Raw genomic sequence first — 25,485 nt, forward strand, 5'->3', positions numbered from 1 at the left:
CCTTCTCCATGGAGAGCATCCGGGCAGGGAAGACAACCAGGACTTAACTTTATGCCATTTTCTGATGTTTGATGATCTCTCACATGTTTTAGTCTTGGTTCCCAACTAGACTGCATGTCCTTAGCGGCAAGGGCTGTGTTTTATATTGGCGGGAAGGGCTGTGTTTTCTATTTTAATTTTGTGGTAGGCACCAAAAACCTGTGCATCACCCTATACCAGCAGAAGTCACCAAGCGGTTTCCAAGAGCATTTTTCACATAGAGCTCATCACAAGAATCGTGGCTATTTTGATGGCCGTTTTGTATAGCTTTTGCCTTTAAGTGAAGTCGAGCTACTTTTTGGCAAGAGCTTGAAACGTACAATGCGGGATTGGGAAGCATGCTATTCCAGTGAACCCAGCCTTTCCCCAAAACAAGTCTCCAGTGGACTTGAGAACCCACAACAGAATTTGAAACCATTTTCAACTTCTCTGGATTGTTTTTTTGTACACACGATACAAGAATTATCTTTGACTACCTGTCTGTTTATTAGATGCTGCTGTCTCCCTTCCAATTACCTGAATGGCTGCTGTGACATGGGTTTCCCCGTGGAATGCATATGATTATTGTCAGTAGAACCAGATGAAAAACAAAAATATTGTCAGGCAAGGGTAAATTGAATGGGCCTCCACTTTACTGTTTAGATAATGTAGGCTCACTGCTAGGCAGACGTAACATTTCATAAATACAGTCAGAGGATGGTTTATTTAATGATGCAAGTTGTTTAGCGGGCATAAGCAGAATTATCCAGGATGGTTTTGTGTCAGAGTACTCCGATTCTTGCACGACTGACAATTTGCCTGCGACACTGGAGCCAAGTATAGGAAGGAAACCTACATTAGACACAGTCCCCAAAAGACACTTTCTTTTGAGGACTGAAAAGAAAACGCATCGCGTGAACAGTGCGACGAACAGTAAACTGAACGTAAACTCATCGCGTGGCGCTCTTAAGAAAGTCTCTAGATGGCAAAGCAGAGAGGTCAGCTGTGCACGTGAGTTGTCACTTCTCAGATGCCACCCATCCATCTGCCAACACACTCTTTTCATACCGGGGTGACGTGGCTGGCTTCCCCCATGCCTGGCATACCCCACCCTGGCCTGGGGCCTGGTGCATAACGTAGTATACGTTTAGAGTTCCGTAAAGATCCACTATACCACGTCACGATTTTTTATACAATCTGCTTTCTGAAATCACTTTTTAAAAATCTTGTGCTTTTGTGTCTGATGTTACCACATTTTCAAAAAGGCTTTATCTTACGGCAGATTCTTCAAGTGTACATCATAGTTTGTGTTAAAAAAAAAAAAAAAGTTGCTCAGAAGGCCGTTCCTTCTGTCCTTCCTCCCACTCAGTCTCTCATTTTTCCCTGAAAATGTTGAAATATTGTCCTTTGCTTGGATTTACCTTGATTTCGAGTGCTAGCTGGTTTGCAGAAAGTCAGATTTGCTTGGAAGGACCCCAACAAGGGTAAAAGAAGCAATGACTTCTTTGTGAGACAATCTAGGTGAATTCCACAGAGGTTTAAAATAAGTACGTCCCATTTGCTTGATAAAAATTCCATTATGGAGAAATAGGATGGTGGTGGTTTCCCACACAGTGAACGTTAGAAACGAGAGATGGGTAGAACTGACGTCCAAATTAGGAGACGTGCCCAAGGCAAAAACACTATCACTCATGGCCATGATTCAGGGATTTGTCTGAAAAATATTCTTCCAGTACCTTCCTGGAAGAGAGTACAGTCTCCAAGAAGACTAATGCACATGGCATGTTAGCTGGAACTCTCCTAGGGCTGCTTGCCCTGCACCCGTCGTTTCTGCCTCTGTGGGAGGTGCGCACGACACACACACCCCGTGGATAAAGGCCACGTGTATATTCGGTGCTGCAGGAAGCAGTATGGTCACATCTCTCTTTCTGGACCTCTCCATGACGTGAATGGAGTCTGCCCTTGTGTGCTAAGGGCAGAGAGTTTTTAAAGAAAAGAAAGAAGTGTCTTTTCACTGGATATGTGAGCGCCTTTGAGATGCCCAGTATGGTGCGGACATCATTCTGCCACATCGCCCAAAGCTTTGCCTGTGTCGTGGAGGAGCTCTGTCGTGTTGTGAAGTGCATATGTGACTGCTGGCCTGCTCCATCCAAAGACCTCAGCTTGTTTTACATCTACTTTATGTGTTACTTTGACTTTTCAGATTGGGTACATGCCCAGCAGGGCTTGAAAACCGCTCTTACATTCTGGAACGTTCTGTGTATAGGTAAAATTATTAGGGCCTTGTCCTATGCCAGGAGGCAGAAAAGGTAACGTTTAGGGGAAAAGTTACAAACCTAGTAAAAAACCTGGAACTCTTTCAAGGGTTTTTATTGCCCGTTTCATTTCCCGAATGTTTGGCTTAAGCATTATTAACTCTGTTAAAAACAGAAACGTTTGGCAACTCTAGGACAAAAGAAATACATGTGGAATGTTCCTGACCTTTAAGACAATGTGATCATACCTTTGGGATCGTGATGTGTTCATGTCTGTCTCACCCAGTATGTACAGTAGAGCAGAGTCTGAATGCATGTATTGTTGAGATGTTCCAGCCAAGGGCTGGAATCTTATGAGTAAATCATTGCCATGAAAGCAAAAGTGCTGGAACCATCCTGGGAGGCCAGTGGGGTGAGGGCTGTCTTGCAGATCCCAAACTCCGACTCATTCTCTACCAAGGAGGGAAGTCTGGTTTTTAAAAAGTGACAAGGGACCTCAACTAGAAGTGTGCCAGTGTTTGTTTTAGCTGAAGATCCTTTGAGTGCCCTGCCAGGCTTAGGAGGAGGCTACCTTCAGACAGCTGTTACCACCATGGACCACACCCAGCCTACAGCAGGCCCCTTCCAATCAGTTTTACACCTTTCCACTCTCAGGTTCTGCCAGAGAGGAACAATAAATAGTGGAGTAAGATTTTATAAAAGCATAAGGATCTTGGGTGGAAGATGTAGGTGTTACTATGAAAACAGTTTTCTAAAAGGCATTTGCCAGTAACTTCATCCTTAACTACAGCTTGAACATTTCTTTATTCTATGTGAAGCCAAGGCAGCAACTATAGCCAGCTCTTAAATCTCACAGAATCAAATTCCAGGGAAAACAGGCCAGTCCCTAAAAATGTTTATAACTTCTGAACCGGAAGTTCCTCTCCCGAGAATTTATCTTGATAAGTCAAAGGTAAGAGGAGGGGCCATAGCTCAAAATTTGAGCTCCTCCTGTTGTCATAGTGATAAAATAATAGTAACTAATATTCATTGAACTGTTCTAGGCACTTTATGTATGTTTATGTATGTTAATTGTAACAATCTTTTGTACAATCTTAAGTACTCTTATTATCCCCATTTCCCAGATTATGAAACCAGAGACGTGCCTGGAGTCACTAGCTAGTAAATGGCAAAACCAAATTTCAAACCCAGGGAGACTAATCTAGAGCCAGTATTCTAACCACCATAGAATCTGACTGCCAATATCGCGTGGGCACTGGAATCAAAGAGATAAAAAAGATAACACACACAGATGTTCATACGGTGTTACAAGAACAAAGAAACTATACATGATCCCTTTTCAAATAGAACATTATGTAACCATTAAAGAAAAGAAAAAATTCTATAACAAGGTAGAGAAAGGTCCACAATGTAAATGGTAGAAGAAAAGGCCCTATCATTGCAAAAATGAAAAATGTGAACTTAGAAGAGTAGTAAATATAGAATATTAAAATATTTATGTTGGAGTGATGGGGAAGTATTGCGTTTTTGTTTTCTATTTAACCTGGCTTGAATGTTGTTTAACCATTATTTTACTGATACGTAGAGCTGAGTGGGAGATGGAACTACTCTATCAGGGTCAGGAAAGGAGGAGAGATAGAACCTAACAGAGCAGGCGTGGGAGGGTAGGCATCTGCAGAGAGAAGCCGGAGCTCTGCCCTGTGGTAAGAGGACCGCAGGGTTTGGTTAGAAACAAATAGGGGGCTGAAACAGGAAATGATGTCGTGCACACAAAGAAGGGAGAGTATTTATTAGATCCTTAGGTTGAAATTTTTAAAAGAGCCCTGGATAGTTTCTTGCATGTCCTTAGTTGAGGGGTCTTGAAAGTAGCCAACAGTTTCAGAAAGGAAGCTAATTACGGTTGCTGAGTGGACCACTTTTCTACAACTGATAGAAAAGCTTCTCTCAAGGGCAGTTTATGTGTTAGAGACGGTTGACTGGGATAAAATACTGCATAGCTAGAAAAATGGGAGTTGGGGAGTAGCAGTTTCTCCAGCTGTTAGAACTTGGTGAGGAAAAGTTCCACTTCGTTACAAATACAAAGAACTCATAGCCCTCTGAGTGGTTGGATTAGATAAGTGGGGAGGATGTCTGGGAGGTCTAGTCATGAACTACAGTGCTTAGTCAAAGCAGGCATTCTAGAAGTGATGCTTCACGGGGGTGTCTGGGGAAGACAGTTGAGCGCAAATTACTGTAGAGTTTGAGCTTCAGAAGATGGGTAGGGACACGCCTTGGTAGGGATGTGCAGTGAGGCATTGTGGGCATCACCCCTATGGCTCACAGTCCCTTAGGAGGGACTGTTAGTGCCACCAATCAGGCACTGGTAAAAGATCGTCCCTGTCGAGGGCACATTGGAGAATCCAGTAATGCAGTTACCTTAGGTGGCTCTTAAGAGATGCCCCCTCAAAATATCAGATCAGTGCTTGCACGTGGCACTGCCTACTGAAGGCTCTACCACAGTAGTTAAGCTTCTGGAGGTACATGTTCTTGTTGGTTCTGATGAACAAGAAAATAACTTCTCTGTCTTGGCGAGTAAGGACGAGAATCTGACCTGAGAGATTTCACAAGGCATCTGAGGCACACCCTTTACAAACCCCAAAGATCCTGATTCATTAAGGGAAATTCAGCCTAGAATACTTTGCATATTTGGCAGAATCAATCAGTAAGGGGTAATTTTATGAAACATTATATCATAAATGTTTTTGTTAGAACTCTTTGCAATTATTGTTTTGCTCAATAAGGTGAAGAGTTACTAATCTAGAAAACTACCATATAGAGGATATAGGTTGATGGTTAGAAACTAATTTTTTTTTTTAAGGTTAATATACCCAAACTTACCTGTTGATCACACTCATATTACTAGTATTCAGGGCACGTCCTTCTCTGCGTGCCAGGCCTCCTCAATACCTCCCTTCTACAAAGAACAATCAAGGAGGCCACCTGAGGGATCTGTTCTGTAGGAAAAGCTGACATCACATAGCATCTCCCAGTCTTTAACCTGGAACCCTGGATATTAGGCTCCAAATGCAAACTAGAGACTATTCCCTGGTCGAGTAAGCCGCAGCATATGCCAGTCGAATAAGGAACTCTCATTTTGTAACAATCTTGCGCTCACTTAAAAATAAGTGGGCCATGACACAGATCTGGGTATGTAAGTTTGGTTTTCGATTCAAAAATCTAACTGAAGTCCTCTGACTCTTTCTCAGTCTAATGGTAACGTAAATGTCTTAAAGAAATCTTCACATAGTTGCTTTCATCGCACACGTGATACCATCTTTGTAATCAATAGGTTATCAAGAATGCTTAGGATTAAGCTGTGTCTCATGTCATCCAAGTTCAAGGAGCGGCAGTGTAAAAGAAATATAGCTGTTCCTGTATCAGAAGTGTTTCACTTCTGCTGGCATTCTTATTAAAAACAAACATTTCAGTAAACAGTGCTCTGTCCCATAAATGGCTAAATGGCCTTATAAGATTGGGGATGCTCTCGTCCCCATTAGACTGCAAGAACTATGAAGTAAGACCCTGTTTTATTCACCCCTGTATCCCTAGCTCTTCAGACTATATCTGGCACATAGTAGGCACTCAGTAAAACTTTCAACTGCTAAACAGACCAGAGAAAATTGTAATAGAGGGAAGAAGCTGTTAGAATTTTATATTGCGTCACACACACAGAATAGTGGGGTATTCCTGTTCCCCAGAAGCAAGGAACCAACAGCCATCTAAAAACTGTGTCATTTCTACTGGTTATAATTCTTTAAAATAAGAAATTAATTTTCCTAAGATACAGGACACCTGCTAGTAGACAAACTGTTGTAACTACTTAACCTTTTTGGTTTTAGAGGAAGGAAAATATCTTAATGACAGCACAAAATCATGTAGCAAATGTAATTCATTTTTGAAAGATTCAACTACATTCTGTTCCATTTGTTTCATTTTAAATGATATATTTGCAAACATGTCATCGCTCACTTTATGTTTACCTCCTCATTACACCGTTTTTAGCAGGCTTGATTGTTGCCTGAAATTGCTTTTTCTTTGACGGAGCTTAGTGTAGATGAATGAAAATGTGTTGGAAGCACCTTCCCACGGATAGGGAAGGCCTGTTTGGCCTCTCAGCAAATGTGCAGCCCTGGCACTCGCCAGGGATGGCTACCCAGCTGCTTCCATTCACGCCTGCCTGGGCAGCCCCAGTGAACTTCCAGAATGAGTCCGACCTGGTCGCCTCCTTTCTCTGCTAATAGAGGAAAATGGTGCATTTGCATCACTTGCTGTGCCAAGTAAACTTTTTTTTTATTTGAATTTCAGTCTAGGAGCTCATCTTTATAATGCCTCTAGATAGAAGCAGTTCCCCAAAGTGAAGCCCCACAAAGTGTCAGCACCACAGAGTTTAATCTCTCTCTCTTGTTCCACAAGGTTATGGGGAGGCAGATTCCTAAAACCTCAGACATCATTGGAGAAAACATTTGATGCCATAAGGACCTTTCTAGGTCGGTGGAGAGTGAGATCTTGTTTCCAAGTTCTCAGTTTGTCCTTAGAAGTCAAGGATGAGGCATCCCCGGCCACGGCAGACAGGCATTCTCCTTCCTTCCACTTGAATGCTGTCTTCTCTCGGCCTTCATTTCCATCTGGCCCTGAACGGCCCACTTGTAGAGTTAAAAGCATCTTCAGGGGTTAGAAGGCTCTCTTGTTTCACTGCATCCATTTACTTTACCTTCTGTGATTGTTAGTGAAGGTGGAAATTTCCAAAAGTCAGTATCTTTTTTTTGAAAAGACAGAGAATGTAGTTTAGGAATGTAGGATTTGGCCCCTGTCCATCTTCCATCACACCCGGTTTGCCTTAAATGGAAGAATGGAAGTTCCTTGTTCTGGAAATCGGTGGGTGGGGGAGGTGTAGGAGTCAGAAGGGAAGCCCGGGGCATCTCACCAGACACATGACAGTTTTGCTTTCACCTCCTGGCACCCGTAGTACTACAGCTGCCATTCAGAGAACTCACGTGCCAGCCCGTCCCTCTGGAGCGGTTTACACCAGGGAGAGGAAAAAGGAGTGCCAAACCATGGCCCCGACAGCCTCGAGGAGGAATTGTAGTTGGGTTTTGGGTGCATTTCGTGTTTCGTCAGAGGAGTATTGAGAGGCACTGTTGCTCCCACCCTGTCATTAGCGGGCGGGTAATAGTGATATAAAATAAGAGGTGAATTAGGATAATAAGAGGCAAAGGAGAAAGGAATAAATTTTCCACAAGTAATATTTTTCTTTTCATGGTTATTGAACTTTGAAACAGAACTTGAAAGTAGTAATCATGGTTCCACAGTAGACAAAGGACAGAATGTGAGAGTCAGACAGGAAGGTGTGATTGTCTTTATTACATTAACTAGAAACATACAGAAACAAGCACAGCTTTGAGGAATACACTGCTATTTTCATTCAAGAAAAATTTTTTTAAAAAAAGCAAAAGTCATGGGTGGCCTACTATGTCATCGCCTTTTCTTTTCTTTTCTTTTCTTATTTTAACTAATGAATATGTATCCCTGGTAAGGGAGTCTGTGCACCTTACACATCTTTTGGTTTTCTTTGTTAGTTTCTTGGGATCATTTTTTTGAGGCAGATGCATAGTAAAGCAACACCAAGTGGGATGATTAAAGGCCCAGAAAAAGCTTTAGATAGGGTGGGCAGGTGTTTTCAGCTTTCTCACAACAGCTGTCTTCCATGTTGTATCCCCAAAATAAACAAATAAGACCTATTTGTATTCATTCATTGATTCAGCCAAGATGTAGAGAGCGCCTGCAACACGCCAGACACTTACTTGGGCACTGGGAATAACAGGGATGAACAGAAGCCACTGCTCCCACGGAGCTTCCACTCTAGAGGGGAAACAGACACCAAACAAGTAGCCACACTCACAAAGTGTGATAAATGCTCTGAATAAAAATACAGTGTGAGCAGTATAAAGGGGGGCTTGTTTTCTACTGGAGGAAGTGAAGACTGCTCTGAGGAATCGTAATGGAAAGCTATGGGAGCATTTTTAAGTGGCGGAGGGGTGGGTGACACAATCCTGTTCACATTTGAAGATTTACTGAAATGGAATTAGAGAGGGCCCAGAGTGAAAAGAAGAGTATCTGCACCTAAAGAAGTACAGAAGTGAATCCAAAAATGCCTTTGCTTCCTCAAAATAGCTCTTGAAATGTTTCATTACGTTCTGGTTTGAACACCATAACTAATATATTTTCTGTACAGTATTTTTCACCAGTGGATCATCTCCTAAGGGTCTGAGTAAACTTTTGCCTTGAAGTATTCTATCCATTCCCTTAGAGCACCAACACTGCTCCTATTAAAAAAGAAATTCAGGGACTTCCTGGTGGCGCAGTGGTTAAGAATCCGCCTGCCAATGCAGGGGACATAGGTTCGAGCCCTGGTCCGGGAAGATCCCACATGCCGCGGAGCAACTAAGCCCGTGTGCCACAACTACTGAGCCTGCGGTCTAGAGCCCGCAAGCCACAGCTACTGAGCCCGCGTGCCCCAGAGCCTGTGCTCTGCAACGAGAGAAGCCACCGCAATGAGAAGCCTGTGCACCGCGGCACTCGCCACAACTAGAGAAAGCCTGCACACAGCAATGAAGACCCAGCGCAGCCAAAAATAAACACACACACACACACACGTATATTTAAAAAAAAAACAAAAGAAATTCAGTTACGTTTTGTCACTCGTACACATGTAACATTTTGGTTTCCTGTTATTTTTCCCTGTTTACTCAGCTCCTACAGAACCTTTATTGTGTAAGTTTGCGGATGGAGGACAGAAGAAGAGACAGAACCCAAACAAATACATCCCTAATGGACGACCGTGGCATAGAGAAGGAGAGGTGAGACTTGTAAGTCCTCTCTTGAAACTTCCGTGGGGGTGTATGATCATGAAAGCTACGTGGATGGTTACACAAGCAGCATCTTGACTTGGCTGCCACGCTTCTAGAATAGGGGCCAGGATTAAAACTTTATAATGTCACATAAAACTCTTCCCGGTGGATACCGTGCTAAGAGTGGTGATTCTCCCAATGGACACATAGATGGTGGAAGCAGCTGTGTTTACCAGTTAGCTACTTAAAAAGTAAAAGAGCATTTTAAATTGCTGTAAGAAATGCACGAGTGTTTTTTTCCTCTAATGTCATGGTTTCTTAGGTTTACGTTTTAAATTATTCAGAAATTACTTGAAATATTATTAAAATAAACAGTATATTTGTCATTGAGGATTTTTTGCCTAATAATAATGGTCTTTAGGAAAAAAAGCTCAATTTCTTAATAAAAATGTTGGCCCATCATTCCCCCATATTTATCGTAAATGGATTGTTCTTTTTGGTTTTTTAAGTAACATACTGGTTCAAGAATGGGGAAGTGCTGTCCAGTAGAAATGTTCTAGAACCTATACTGTCCAGTGATGATCACTTGCCACTTAAGGCTATTTATTTGAGCACTTGGAATGTAGCTTGTATGGCAGAGGGACTCAACTTTTCATTTAATTTTAAATATAACAGCTACCATATGGGACAGTGCCGATCTACAGCTTAATTCTCGTGTTGAGTTTATAATTACATCTGTCTAACGGAAGCTCTCAATTTTATCAAATACTACTAAACTATCACTGTTTTATGTTGCCATGACTCTGAGAAATGGAATTTTTAATTTGTGCCTTTGCAGATGAATGTTTCTTTTTCTTTCCCATAGGCTGGAATGACACTTACTTATGACCCAACCACGGCTGCTATACAGAACGGGTATGTCATTAAGATAAATACATAATGGCTAGAGGGAAAATGTGAAAGTGGAAAATATCAGATGTTTGTTCCGTGAATGATTCTATTTAAAGGATTACTTAATAAAGCCTTTTGTGTTTGTTCTAGATTTTATCCTTCACCATACAGTATTGCTACCAACCGAATGATCACTCAAACTTCTATTACACCCTATATTGCATCTCCTGTATCTGCCTACCAGGTTTGTACCTTTAGGATTCATCAAGAGTACGACAACTTGCCGACCTTGAATCACTGCTACATTTTTATGTGTCTTAAAATTTTGAACATTTATAATGAAATTTTAAGTCAAATGTTATGCAGCTTGGATACCCAATTTAGAATCAGCTGCTTTTTACTTGACAGAGTGATTTACTTTTATGTTTAGGAGAATGTGCAACGAGGGGAAATGGTTGTCAGTTGTCACTCCTTGAAACGATAGCATTTTAGAATTGGGTGAACCCAAATACTTCCTCCACAACAGGCCCTGCTGCTGGACACCATGTGTCCCAGAAATTGAAACAGAAAGAGAATTGCTGTTAGGTAAAATACAGACTAGGTGTGCACCCTTGCCTTCGTTAATTTGTCAGCAGGAACCAACAAAAGAGCAAGTAAACATGTTAATAAATAAAGACGTGTCTCTGTTAGGTAACATGAAATGAGCAATGGAGTGAGATTTGAGGCCAAAAGAGAGAGGTGACTCCCTGTTTATGTTATTTTGTGAAGAGGCTTTACCCTAAACTCCCAACTTAGAACCAAGATCTCATTAAGCACCTTATTGTCGTGTTGATTTGGTTTTATTGCAGGGGTAGCTCCTGTTCTCCATGAACCCCATGGTGGTGCACATGTACTTGTCCTCCCGTATCAGAGTGCCTCTCACAGGGTTGCCGCCTTGGCCCAGACAGGGGCACTCTAACGGAGTCAGTTACAGACATGGGAATACACTTTTGTTGACTGTTGAGATCCTGTGTGACTAAACTAAACTTCTGTGTATTCTTGTTTTTAAAATAATTGAGTTAGTTATTGGAGCCCTGGTTTCTGGGGGTAGGGGACAACAATAATAACTGTGTTATTTCACTTCTGTAAGCCTCAGTTTCCTCATCTTTAAAATGGGGATAATAATAGTTTCTGTCTCATAGGCTTATGATAAGAACGAAATGAGATTATCTATGTAGAGAGCTCACCACAGTACCTGGCATATCGTTAGCACTCAGTAAATGTTAGCTATGATTATTATTATCATCCTTTACATCCAAGATTAACTGGCTGGTAAGAGTATATCCATTCTGCTTTTTTAAAATAATGGATTGGTCAATGTAAGCAATATCATAAAGGTGGTTCTGTCGAAAAGCATAAAAGTAGCTCTGGATAATAAAGAGAAGAGATTAAATGCACTAAAACTGAAGTTGTAAAGTAGCATTCACAGCCTCCCTCAGCTTCTAGGTTTTCACTTCCTTTCTTTGAGTCGTCACTCATTTCCTTTTATCTCTCTGGGTTGTTAAGTTACTTAACGCTGGTGCTTCAGTTTGCTAGGCATAGCACTCACTCATTTAATGCCTTTTTAATGATTTTGAACTTAAGATTTCTCTGTTTTCCTTTCCTGTATGAGATTCAATGAGATCTGCTCTAGTGCATTTTCCCTAATTAACAATTCCTATATCTGATGTTGAAAAGTAGTCTTCTTTCTTAACTATCTGAACTTGGAAACCTCTTTATGTATACCACTAAAAATAGAGACAAGTAAGCTTATCCTCAGACAAATGAAAGATTGTGCATATTAATCTGAATGTATGCAGCTCTAGATATTTACAGCTAGGAACGCTTCTCCTCACCACCTTTTTTTCTCTCTTTAGTATAAAAGCAGTGAGCATTTTGGCCACAGAATTATTTCATAGAATAGAAAAAAATTAGGAGACCAGGGTTGTTAATAGATTTGATAGACTTAACTGGAAACAACTTTTCATTACAAAGGCCTGATTTCTTCTCCTAGGCAATCTGTGTTTCCCTAAAATACATGTGGAAATTCATTCCAATTGCCTGGCACTCAGTGCCATTACCTTTTAGACTGATTCTTAACCCTATAAGTTCAGGAACCCAACGGGGTCAGCAAATGGGCTTTAAGTGGTCTGTGATTCTCTTAAATTGTTTGCAGAACGTTGCTTGTATGTGTGCAGTCAGTTGGGGGGAAAAGGTCTATTTCCTTCATCAGGTTTTCAAAAGGATTCATGATCCAAAAGAGGACAAAGAACCAATGATAAAGAATTCACAGAACATAATTATTATTCCCATTTTATAGTTAGGGAAAATTGAGGAATAGAAGTTGACAGCAGCATATTTGTTGCTTAAGAAAGAAAATTGTATTAGATGTCATGGCTTCCTAACCCCATGATGATATAAGCTATTAGATTATTAGGACCACTGGAATTATACCCAAAATGGGTGCATCTGGCCCAAATAGGGGTCTATAACGGGAGCTGCTCACCTCCCCGTGATTTATTCAGTGAAGGCCTTGCACTCCTGTTGGAGCAAGCCTTTCTCTGCTAAACCACTATATGCTCATACAATTGGATTTGAGAAATTGGCATCTGCAAGAAACGACCAATATCCCGTTGGGGAAAGGCTGCAGTCCAGATAACTGAAATGTTAACAAGGCAGAAGCACTTAACTTTGGTCTGCCTTAGGTGGCAAAGGAAACCAGAGAAAACAAGTATCGGGGCTCTGCTATCAAGGTAAATCATAATACATTCTTCCCCCATGACTCTTCCCCATATCCTCTCTGTAGAACCTCTGAAGTTAACAGTAGCAGATGAGATACAGGACGGGTTTGTTCTCAAGAATTAGAGGCAAACTTATTTTGAAATCACATAGTCTCAGGAAAGCTCTGGGCATCAAGAAACGGGCTGATAGTCTTTCTCTGGGGTGGCAGAGACTACACATGCTTTCTTTCCTGCCACAGAACCTGACTCTCACGTCTTAGACTTCTTGATCCAGAGGGTCTACTGTATAGATGCCCTTTTGACTGTAGTTGTCAGGATCTAGTTACTGAAGTTTAATTTCCTAAATCTGGATTTCAGATTTTTATGTTTCACACTAACTAGAAATTGTTGACTGCCAGACAAGATTTCTGAAATTTAATGTCCTGGGTATAAAAAGGGGGTTGAATTTGATTATTCTCTTTAAATAAGCACATACTTTAAGGATTAGTTTCTAATAAGATGTGCTGGAATTAATTCTCATTCCTCTGTATTCCTAAAGCACCTACCGTTCATATCTTGATTGTAATACTTTTCACTATTTCTTTGAGTTGTTTACTTGTTTATCTCCCTTGCTTAGACAGTAAATTTCTTGAGGGTGGGACCTATGTCTTCCTCTTTCTCTTTGGTGCTTGATACCCAGTAAATACTTTTTGAGTGGGCAAATGGAACTTGGTTTTAAATAATCATTTCATCCTATTCAGAGTGACCAGTTTGTCAAGAACTCTAACTGCCTTAATCTTAATCTTTTTAATCATTGATAGTATTGTTTCCTTATTTTCCTTCTGTAGATCTTAACATGATTAAAAGAGCTCTAGAGAAATAGGTAGCACTCTAATGGAAATCAATGTTTCTTCCAAAATCCTTCCTTTTCCAGGTGCAAAGCCCTTCTTGGATGCAACCGCAACCGTATATCCTACAGCACCCCGTAAGTTTTTCATCTTAATGGCTTTGTAGTTTATAAGTAAGCTATGTATATGTTAAAAACCATTCTCTGGGTTTAAACCATTTGCCCAAAGATGGTGTAGGATTTGGGAGATTTTAAATATCAAATATGAGAATGAGTTCATTATAAAACTTTCACTCACCTTGTCTTAAAATAAATCGGTGGTTGACCTTAAGTCAAGTTCGCAATCCATGAGAATTTAAACGTAGGAGATTGAATTTTTAAATTTTAAAGTTTTAAAATTGCTAAATTTTTAACCATACTTAGGATGAAATAGCTCTCATTTTTTACATTCTGTTTAATGCAAATATAAAGTGTTCAAAATTGACCTAGAGTTTTTCATTAGCGTTAGCCTCTCCATGGAAATTATAAAAAAAAACTAAAGTAGTAACACCGACTTTGGTGAATAACAAAGGTGATTTCTTTAGTGACAGGAGCATGTGTTGTACGTATGTATATATTACATTTTTTTTAATTAAGTGAGTTACACTTCACCTTATTAGGTAGTATAGTTAGTGTATTTTTCAGAGATACATAAAATCCAGTTTGTGGAATTAAAACATAGGTTTAAAAGTTGAAAAATAAAGGTGGAGAACAAAATCACAAAAGAGACTAAGAATGCCTAATGTAATAATCTAGATGCTTGCCATGAGGCGGCCACAAATTTGGCCTAAGCTTTCTAGTAACCAGTGCAAAAGGGGAACCTTAATAAGCAATACAGTTCACCGTACTTATAAAACGGATCAGTTGCTTAGGAAAATCACACTGTTCTTGGCCTTAAAATGAGATAGGAATTTCTCTCAGGACAACTTCCTAAAGAGGACACTATGCAGTGTTAGACCAGGCATGTGAAACAGCAGAACAGGGACACATTCTGAACAGGAAGTTGCTGAGATGACTTTGAAGAAGCAGACAAAACATGTTTAGTTGATGACACAGGAGAAGAGCTCTCTGATGATATAGGTATGTGTGTTGTGTGTCTGTATAAACATACACACCTGTGTTTCTACACACACACATCTGCACACGTACACCCACAAAGCCACACAAACGCCTGTGGCAGTCTGCGTCCCGGGTACTCTGTGCTGTCCTATTGGAGAATGCTGGAAATCAGCTCACTTTTCATTTGGGGGCTTCCTAGTACAGTAGCTCCTACAGATGAATGAGGGAGAGGAGCAGGAAGCTCCTTCTGCATATTCTGGGCTTTTGAGTCATTTCCATGATACCACACACTTTTTTTTTTTTTTTTGCGGTACGCGGGACTCTCACTGTTGTGGCCTCTCCTGTTGCGGAGCACAGGCTCCGGACGCACAGGCTCAGCGGCCATGGTTCACGGGCACAGCCGCTCCACAGCATGGGGGATCCTCCCGGACCGGGACATGAACCCGTGTCCCCTGCATCAGCAGGCGGACCCTCAACCACTGCGCCACCAGGGAAGCCCACCACACACTTTTTGATGATGCACATTAAAAATTTTAAAGGAAAAAATTTCTTAGGAAATATATTAATAACAAACTACTTCTGACATGAATCCATATCCTTTGTGGGGGGAGGGAGGGGTCAACTATTAGAGACAGAGGCAGGCACATCTCTGAGTTGAACAACTTTGAGACAGTAGTGGTGTGTGCAGAAGGCTCCTACCTTAGGATTCATTCCTTCTCCCCACCCAGATTTAGACTGCCTGCAACCAGCATTAACGCACCTGCACACCAGTCTTTGCCCTCAATTGTGTATCAATTTATCAGTAAATAACAGTGTATTTAAGGGATGAGTCAGGTACAGTGATACCAAAAACCAAACATTAATATTTGTAGGGTGTATCAGAATAATTGCATCCTCAGGTAATCGGGTGATAGCAAAAGTGAGAGGAATGCTGTAATCCATAAGAATATTACAATTGGATAAATTAGAGAAAATGCAAAAATCCAGAAATAGAACTAATTGAGCTTCATACACAATTAATGTACCATTAAGTAATCATTAAAAATGATAGGCTTCCCTGGTGGCGCAGTGGTTGAGAGTCCGCCTGCCGATGCAGGGGACATGGGTTCGTGCCCCGGTCCGGGAAGATCCCACATGCCGTGGAGCAGCTCGGCCCATGGGCCATGGCCACTGAGCCTGCGCGTCCAGAGCCTGCGTGTCCGGAGCCTGTGCTCCGCAACGGGAGAGGCCACAACAGTGAGAGGCCCGCGTACCGCAAAAAAAAAAAAAAAAGATGATAATGACAGTAAGGCAGTAAGGTAAATATTTGTAATGGAATGTTAAGTTAAAAAGCAAAACCCAGGGGCTTCCCTGGTGGCACAGTGGTTAAGAATCCGCCTGCCAGTGCAGGGGACACGGGTTCGAGCCCTGGTCCAGGAAGATCCCACATACCGCCGAGGAACTAAGCCCGTGAGCCACAACTGCTGAGCCCGTATGCCACAACTATTGAAGCCCATGTGCCTAGAGCCTGTGCTCCGCAGCAAGAGAAGCCACCACAGTGAGAAGCCCACGCGCTGCAACAAAGAGTAGCCCCCGCTCGCCGCAACTAGAGGAAGTCCGAGTGCAGCAGCAAAGACCCAACACAGCCAAAAATAAAATTAATTAAGTTAAAAAGGAAAACAAAAAAGAATCCACCTGCCAGTGCACGGGTTCAGGCCCTGGTCCGGGAAGATCCCACATGCCGCAGAGCAGCTAAGCCCATGCGCCGCAACTACTGAGCCTGTGCTCTAGAGCCTGCGAGCCACAACTACTGAGCCCGCGTGCCTAGAGCCCATGCTGTACAAGGGAAGCCACTGCAATGAGAAACCTGCGCACTGCAATGAGAAACCTGCGCACCACAACGGAAGAGTAGCCCCCGCTCACCACAAGTAGAGAAAGCCCGTGTGCAGCAACGAAGACCCAACGCAACCAGAAATAAATTAAATAAATAAATAAATAGAAGCAAAACCCAGGATATGAAATAGTTCATGTGCCCTGGTTGCAACTCTGTAAAAACATGCAGAGGCCAGAGTCTGGACAGTGCTACCCTGACCATGCTAACAGCTGTGTATTAGAGACAGGCTGGGTTATACAGGTGATTTTTTTCACCCCTCCTCTCTGTTTTTAACTATATTTAATTTTAGTTTTGATGACCAGAATTTTTTCAAGTGAAATCAAAGATTCTAAAATTGGATTATTAACCATATCTGAATCTGCTTCCCTCCCCTGGCACCAAATTGCAGTTGAAAGTTCTGAGAAACACTGAGTGAATGAAGAATGTGATCTTGATACCAGCAGCCTGAACCTTGAATCAAATGACTATTTTTTTAACATTTTTGAACACAACACTGTATTTATAATATTCAATATAGTATATTGTTTTGTGGCTGCATGAAACATCAACTGTCATTTACTTTAAAAAAAAAATTAAGCATTTTGTAACCTTGGCCAGCCAAAAGTAGTTTGCGTTTCCTGTCACACCCCATAGTTCTCCTGTGGACTAGCTTGCTTTACAGTTAAGTGAAAGTAAAGGGAGAGGTATTTAATAGAAGGATTTCTGTGAAGTGGGTGCTCTTTTAAAAAGTCTCAGGAAACACAATCTAGACCATTTATAAGAAATCATGACACCATTTGCAAGTTTGAGGGGAGGTTATTTTAGCTTCATGTTCCTCAGTAAACTAAGGCATTTCCTTTGCAAAAGGTTGTTCCAGAATCTGCACTCCCTCCCTAAGTTTGTCTCACTTCCTCTGTCTCCGACTCCCCAGGGTGCCGTGTTAACTCCCTCAATGGAGCACACCATGTCACTACAGCCCGCATCTATGATCAGCCCTCTGGCCCAGCAGATGAGTCACCTGTCACTAGGCAGCACCGGAACAGTAGGTGGCAAATTAATATCATGTGTCTCAGCAAACAGAGGAGGGTAAATTAATGCAGCCTGTGTCTTCCTTATCAATTATAGATTCTGTAATGTCAGAGATTATGTCTGATCCCCTCTCTTCTCCCACATTGCCTTTCACATAGTAAGTACTCAGATATTTCTTGATTAATTGATGAACTAAAAGTCTGTCCTCTGGGTATCTGTCTATCTCTCCTTTATCAGAATATAGTATCCATACAAGACCACTTCTAGCCCTAATGACTAATATCGTTCATTCACACTGGCAGACCTGGTCTCATGAAGCAAAAGATGAAGGTGATTAATGGTAGTCAAGGCAGGGAATTTTTACTCACTTATTTCTTCTTGTATGGATTTTGGGGGCACTGAATCACAATCTTAGTATTGACTTATTTCCTCAAATCCAGGGACTCAGTTGGGAATTGGGGTTGAACCAATCCCAGATTCACTTCCAGGGTTGATATGTGTAGTGTTTAGATGGTCAGATGGCCAAAGGCTTTTAACTGAGACCATATCTATGGTAGCTTAAAAGAACAAAGGGTAGTATTTTCCTGGCTTACATTCCCAGCCAGCAGAAGCAGCTTGTAAAGGCTAAGCCAGGGCCACACACATCCAGTGAGAAACCTCTCCTGCCTTCAGAGAAGGATGGCTGTCGGCATCAGGAAAGCAAGGGTCCATTTCCCATTTTTCAGTGACCTGCTAAAGATGTAATAAGTCATTTACTTCTTGGGGCTCCAAGAAGCCCCAAGAAACAATTCTAGATACTGGTTCAAGGGGCTGCTGGAAACTCATGAGGTCCTTTGAGGGAGAGACCTTCTTGAATAAAATAGCACGTTAGTGATGCTGAATTACCGAGGACGAGAAACTGTAGTGACCATCACCCATGGCTCGTCGTTGGCCATGCTGACTGTATTCTTCTTTCCAGTACATGCCTGCCACGTCAGCTGTGCAGGGGGCCTACCTGCCACAGTATACCCACGTGCAGACGCCGGCGGTTCCTGTGGAGGTTGGTATAGACTGTCCAGTGGCCGTTCTGGCAGTGAGTAATTTCAGAAATGGGTTAAATAGAACTCAAAGAAGAATCAATCGAAAGTCAAACATTTGCATAAAGAATCGAGTTGAGAGGGAGTCTATGCCTAGAGTTGTTTTCAACTATGAAATATTCTCTGCATACAAGTTAGTAAACAGCATCCAAGCCACACCCCCAAGACTCCCAGAAATACTGATATTTTCTAGGCTTGTAGCACATTTCATACCCCTTCAAAGTTCTATCTTGTCTCCTGTAAAATGACGCTTACAGGCAAATTAAAACACAGGTTCTTATCTCCTGTAAAATGACGCTTACAGGCAAATTAAAACACAGGTTCTTGATAAAGCTGGAATTTGCAATACTAGTATCAAAGATTATATCAGTAATAATAATTACAAAAATTAACTTGTTATCACTAAGATACTTGAAAAAAAATGTTTCAGAACTGTAACAGGGATGAGGAACACACCATACCTGTTTTTATAGAGACTTAGTAGAGCTAAATAACTCTTAGTTCTTGTTATGGAAGATACTGTTATGATATTGATATGGAAGAAGTCTGACATTTGAATTCAAGTTGGGCAGAAAGCATAGTGTTTTCCTGCAAAGTACCCTTGAAATTCCAAGGAAATTCATCAACCCAGTGGATCCCCCCCTGCTAGGCAGATCCCATAGGTTCCAATTCCAGAAACAACCCCAGGACTGTGGCTGGATTACAGGGGAGGTGGGATGTGTTTTGTTTGCTTCTAAATGATTGAAATTTGTGCAGTTAATGATAGCCACAGTTACCAGAACCCCTTATCTGCAATGCTGGAACAAACAAATCTGAAACGAAAAATTTTCCTTGTAACTACTTTAGCAAAATACCTGACCTGTGACAGAACCCAAGCTGAACTGATGTAAGACAAGATCTTTACCCCATTTACACTGCATATTCATACCTTTCAGCACAGACCTATTCATGTGTTTGATTATGAGGTACAGCCCTAGACCCCACTGGGTATATAGTCTCTGATATACAGCGTATGCATACCATGTTTCAGATTCTAAAATCTGAAAATACTGAATTCCAAGTCACATCTAGCCCCCAAAGGGGAAGAGATTTGTTTGGTAAATTGCAGCTTGATATGAAGAGGCAACTCATAAAAATTAAAGGAGGTTCTTTGGGTCTATCAGACATTTTAACTTCTTAGGGAAATAATTAACTTTGAAGGCTCTATATGACGTTAAGAAAATCACTTTTAAGGAGTGCTTGTTTTTAAGATGTGGGACTCAGTCCAACCTGGGTAACAGAGTTTGGATTTCTTTGCTCACATGTCTCATCTGTTCTGCTTTGTTGTAGGAGGCGAGTGGTCAGCAGCAGGTGGCTGTAGAGACGTCTAATGACCATTCTCCATATACCTTTCAACCCAATAAGTAACTGTGAGGTATGAGAGAAAGGTCTCCATCACTATAGGGCTCAAGTCAAGAAAAGTCTATGATTCTTGTATCAAAATGGTACTTTAAACAACTCAGGTCTGGTCACACCACACTGCTTCAGTCATGGCCAGGGAATCCAATGTTACTGGAATGTTAAAATCAGTGATTTGGGGCTTCCCTGGTGGCGCAGTGGTTGAGAGTCCGCCTGCCGATGCAGGGGACCCGGGTTCGTGCCCCGGTCCAGGAGGATCCCACATGCCGCAGAGCGGCTGGGCCTGCATGGCCTGTGCTCCGTAACGGGAGAGGCCACAACAGTCAGAGGCCCGCGTACTACCAAAAAAAAAAAAAAATCAGTGATTTTGTGGATTTGTAGATGAGTATTCTGTCCAAAAATAACAGTGCCTTATGCTGAAGTCAAATGTATATTTATACTCTCTTCCTCCCTACCCACCCCCTGCCAAAAGATTGGTAACATAATCAGACAATGCCAGGTACCAAATTTGTCCTACAATACATTTATTTTTTTTTATATTATATTTTATATATATATATATAATATGTAATATATATATATTGTTTTAATGCTCACAAACTAAAGGAAATATAGCATAAGATTTTGCTTAATCTAGCATTACAAGATACAAGCAGTATCTTGACTATGAATCTAATACAACTATCCTTAGATTGAGAGATTGCTCTCCCAGCTCCCACTTGGACCACGGATCTCAAAACTAGTCACTCTGCCATGCAGATTGCAGTAAAACAGCTCTGTGGAACTTACAACACCTGGGTTTCTGGATTGCTCTTGTGAAGTATGTTGCAGGTCCCAGATTTGAAAGGTGGACTCGGGGCATAAAAAGTGACCTCAGTTCCAGAGTTTGCATTTACTGGCCTACCACCAGCGATGAGCAGAGCCTTTCTCAAACACGTATCTTTAAAACAAGAAAGAAATGACAAATCTCTGGTATATTACACCAAATGTACAAAAGCATTTTTTTTTTCTCTTCCAGATGTACAGAAGGGTGTGCTTAAATGAAGAAGGTTGTGAAGGCTGAACAATCATGGATTTTTCTGATCAATTGTGCTTTAGGAAATTATTGACAGTTTTGCACAGGTTCTTGAAAACGTTATTTATAATGAAATCAACTAAAACTATTTTTGCTATAAGTTCTATAAGGTGCATAAAACCCTTAAATTCATCTAGTAGCTGTTCCCCTGAACAGGTTTATTTTAGTAAAAAAAAAAAAAAAAAGAAAAAGAAAAAAAAACCAACAAAAAAAAAAAAAATTTTTATAAAATGTTATGATGCAAAAAAAGAAAAAAAAAAAAGAAAAAAGGAAAAAAAAAAAAAGAAAAAGAAAACTTCAATTCTCTGGGTATGCACAAAGACCATGAAGACTTACCCAAGTGCATGACCGGATTCTTGTGGTTTTGTTCATTTTGTGTTTTCGTTTGTGTTTTTTTCAGCTGTATGAAATGGGCTTTCTGATGTTTAAATAGTCCAACTTCACCCCTGGTGTTCTGTGCTTGCAGTGTGAGTGTTGCAGCCAGTGTCTCTTTTCTTAGCTTTCCGTTTTCCTTTCCACGTAGTGTGAAGTGTCTTATCCTTTTCTATGAATTCCAATTTGCCTTAACTCTTTTGATGCTGTAGCTGTTTCAGTAAAAGTTAGTTCAAACTAATGATGTAGAATGCTTTGACCAAATGGGCTGGTCTATTATGCCTTGTTAAACAGCAGCATAGGGCTTTTAAAAGGTAGTCAATAAAAGTTGCTGAAATTTTGGCTTTTTTAAATATGTAGTAGGTGTTTTTAATGATTTTTCACATAATGTGTAAGGTAGTGAAATGCAAGAAGGGAAAACTGTTTTGTGTGAAACACATTTTCTGACTGGGGAACTTTTAATAGGGTAAATTGTTTGTAAGGCTGTACGCCAAGAGTTTCCTCTGATAGTTTGACTGATTTAGGATATCTGCTGTATGATGCAATGTAAAGTCTTTTTTGCCTTTTTTCAGGAAAAAAAAAAAAACTAACTTGATGTTCTAGATTTAGTGTAGGTAGCGTAGGGGCAGGGGGTGGGGGGAGGGGAGGGAGTCACCGAATGTTTTGTCCTTCCTTTATACTAACGATAGTGCTTTAGAATGAGAATGACGCCTGAGATCTGGCAAACCGAAAAAAACCACAGATGTTGCTATTGCAACGAAATAGCAAAAGTTAAAAGTAAGGATTTATCTTCAAACATAAGCTGAGATATGAATAGAAGCGAAACAATTGGCTACTAGCTCTCTCTATCACGTAAATTTGAGAAACAAAAATTACTTGGCACTTTTAAAGGTAACTTCACCAAAGACCGAAGAGCCAGTAACCAGTAGCTCCAGCTTGTCTCAGCATCACATCTTCTGTGCTCTTTATTTTTGCCGGACCAGTTTGCGGTTAGGAGAATGTGCCTTTTTTGTACCTTTGGATTTAGGTTTTATAATTTTAATTGACGTATGGACACACACAAACAAACAAAAAAGCATGAAGGAAGATTTGGATCCAAGCAGTGCCACACTTTACATCATCACTACAAGTGTTAAGTGTAAAGAAAAACCAATTTTGAAACTATGAAATTCCTGATTCATAAATACACAGTTATTTCTACTTTAGTACATATAAGATAATTCACTGTTATTAAAGCTCTTTTATTAAGACAATTGCATACGTTTGAAAAGCAATGGTAAATTAAGTTGTCTTCCAAAACTGTGTACTTGTCTGGTCAACTGTGTGTGATCAGTTATCTACCTCAGAGTCTATTTTCTTTTGTGCTGGGACAGGTTGCTGGCCCTCCCTGTTTCCACAGACCAAATCCTTCCTAGCTCAGGAGCTAGGCCTAAGCAGTTATTTCTTTCGAGTATTTTTTAGTTCTTAAAATTTATGCTTGTGTTTGATTATAGATGTCAGTGATATTTCATAGTTTCAAAAGTCCTTGCTGCTCTGAGAAGTGTAGATTCTAGTGAAATTACATAGTCATAAGAGAAGTGTGTTTTTGTTTTTGTTTTTGTTTCCTTTTTTAAAGTTGTGGTATTATTGGTTCTATGCTCCCTGGAATATTACTGCTTTGTGAAAGTCCAGACTGAACGCAGCACCCTCTTTGTACCTAGTACATTGTAAACCTGGGTCTCTCACTACTTGATATTTTTGCATTAGTTAAGACAGAAATTTGATAACTCAGAGGGGAGGGGAAATCTGCTGCTAGAAGTGTCTGAACTAAGTGCCATACTCGTCTGGGTAAGATTTGGGAAACATAACCTCTGTACATAAAAAAAGAAAAAAAACCAGTTAAACATCACATAGTAGACAGCCATTAAATTATAAAAAAAATTAATTTATGAAGAAAGACCTTTTGTACAGATTGAAAAAAAAAGATTTTCATAGAGATATCTATATGATCAAGAGAGTTAATTTTTTATTTTTGTTTTACTAGTGCCACAAACTTGCCAGTGGTAACTTATTTGTCCGGTTCAAGATAACTCTGTAGTTTTCTTTCCTAGGACTTGTTGTTAAACGCCAAAAAGACATTTTTGAACTGTACATTTGATCAGATTGTTAGCTTTTTCTGTTTTATTTCTTTTGAGAACCTTTGAATAAAAAACATCTGAAATTTTATTTTCCCTGTCAATTTTTTTTAGATTAGATTCAATGTATATCAGAATTTCATTTCATTTCTGATCTCTTCTTTCAGCTCAGTGGATTGGTTTGAAACTGAGTTGAAAATTATTTTCAGATTCAATATGTACTCGAAATACATTTCCTTTAAAAGAACTGGAAAAAACCTTCCCACCCTGTTGTTTTTGGTTATTTCAGTTCATGTACAGGGACGAGCATTAGCTCACCATGTTTCCTCTCAGCAAAGTCCACCTTTGGTCTGTTCTTAAACACCAAAGAGCCAGGCCCCTCTCCTTCCTCCTTCCTTACTGCTACCTTTGGACTGTGGCACTGTCATTGCCCAGCAAGGAGGACAGAATGAAAACAGTGTCCCCATCTCTGGTAAACAAGCTCACGGGTAAGGATTTCAAGGTGATCTTATCCCTGCCTTGATGCGTCGGGCCTCCTTTAGTGACCTTGTTTGGCTGTTCCCAGTAGGAGGCTCTGGTGCAGCATTCAGGGGGCAGAGACAACAGCTCTCTTTCCCATACTGACATGCTTTATGGGAGGCTCTTAGTACAAGAAATTGACTCTTACCCAAGGTAAATGAAATGTTTCAGTGTAGTTGTAAAGGTTTCTTTTTCTGCTACCCAGTGGCTCTGTCCTGATGAAAGGAGTGGGCGAGAAGGACATCCATAGCCTCCATTTCTGTATGCCTCCGCCGCAGTGTGGACGATGGGATCTGTGAATTAGACACATGGGGTTTAGAGCATTTACCTTGCCAGAGCCGAGAAAGCCCCAGTACTCACTGGCTCTATGAGAAAAGGGAACCCGGTCCTCTAATGGTAACCAGTGCTTCAGAGAAAAAGATGTCGGGGCAGGAGCAGAGTGTAGCCTCACTGAGACACACGCAGGCTGCCAAGAATGTAAGCTACGTGGCCTCATGTTCTGTCCCAGCCTCACACTGTCCCCATGCTCCTTCATAGGACCACTGACCAGAGACAGGAAAGAAATACTGCTGGGCACCTTAGGTTTTGTTAAACCTTATTTTTGTTCTCTTATTTTAAGACGGCTTATGTCATTGGAGTCCTGGGACATCCGGGGGCTGTCGTTCACACAGAAACTGATAAAACACTTTTTCAGAGCACCTTTTCTGTCTGTGCAACAGGGCTAAGCAAGCCAGAATGCTGATGGATAAAAAAGAGCTGTCGCTCACACACAGAAAGAGGACCTGTGGCACCTTTGGGGATCAACCCCACCTTGCTAAAATGTTGTGGTTCCTCGGGTCATCGTCAGGGGCCAGGACTCCCTCTTTGTCTGAGATGGCCTGGGTCCAAGGATCGGGGAGGAATTCTTGCCTGGAAAAGAGGGAGGAAGCTGGCAGCGACAACCGGGCGTGCATATTTCTCTCTGTATGGGCTGGGATGAGGGAGAGCAGGGGTTGGACAGGAGCCCCGTTTTCTCCCCACCACCCATGCCCTTCAAGAGCAGTGGCGGGAGGTACATCCGCTGGAGCATGAATTCCGCCTCCTCTCAAATTTCACAGATGCTGGTTAAAAATTCACTAAGAGAAAGGTAGTGCCTCCCAGCCTGAGGAGGGGCTCAAAAATGTTCAGATCTGACAACGATCGTCTCATTCCACCAGAGTAGCCGGAGGAAAAGATGCAGCTGCCTTGGGAGAAAGGTCACAGACCTGTCACCACCACCTTCCTCCACCACCCCCAGCCCCCCCCCCGCCCTTGCTTGAAAATCTTCAGAAGATGGC

The 25,485-nt window shown here is 41.2% G+C and overlaps 1 protein-coding gene across 17 annotated transcripts in view; it reads left to right on the top strand.

The window, feature by feature from the left end:
* RBMS1 (RNA binding motif single stranded interacting protein 1) overlaps positions 1–23,741 on the top strand; it is a 213,007-nt gene extending 189,266 nt beyond the window's left edge. For 4 of the 17 annotated variants that reach the window (XM_027130122.1, XM_027130129.1, XM_027130257.1 and 1 more), the window contains exons 7-15: positions 9,063–9,178; positions 10,026–10,075; positions 10,202–10,295; positions 12,775–12,822; positions 13,724–13,774; positions 17,518–17,628; positions 18,574–18,687; positions 20,021–20,105; positions 21,108–23,741. In XM_027130122.1, coding sequence (XP_026985923.1) covers positions 9,063–9,178; positions 10,026–10,075; positions 10,202–10,295; positions 12,775–12,822; positions 13,724–13,774; positions 17,518–17,628; positions 18,574–18,687; positions 20,021–20,098 — 662 coding nt within the window. In that variant the 3' untranslated portion in view covers positions 20,099–20,105; positions 21,108–23,741. The remainder of the gene's footprint in view (positions 1–9,062; positions 9,179–10,025; positions 10,076–10,201; positions 10,296–12,774; positions 12,823–13,723; positions 13,775–17,517; positions 17,629–18,573; positions 18,688–20,020; positions 20,106–21,107) is intronic. The other 13 variants (XM_027130200.1, XM_027130210.1, XM_027130220.1 and 10 more) reach the window with 9 other exon arrangements.
* The last annotated feature ends 1,744 nt before the right edge of the window (positions 23,742–25,485 follow it).

The sequence above is a fragment of the Aethalodelphis obliquidens genome, unplaced genomic scaffold (genome assembly GCF_003676395.1).
Source record: "Aethalodelphis obliquidens isolate GAN/ISIS:26980383/991018 unplaced genomic scaffold, ASM367639v1 scaffold2, whole genome shotgun sequence".
Lineage (NCBI taxonomy): Eukaryota > Metazoa > Chordata > Mammalia > Artiodactyla > Delphinidae > Aethalodelphis > Aethalodelphis obliquidens.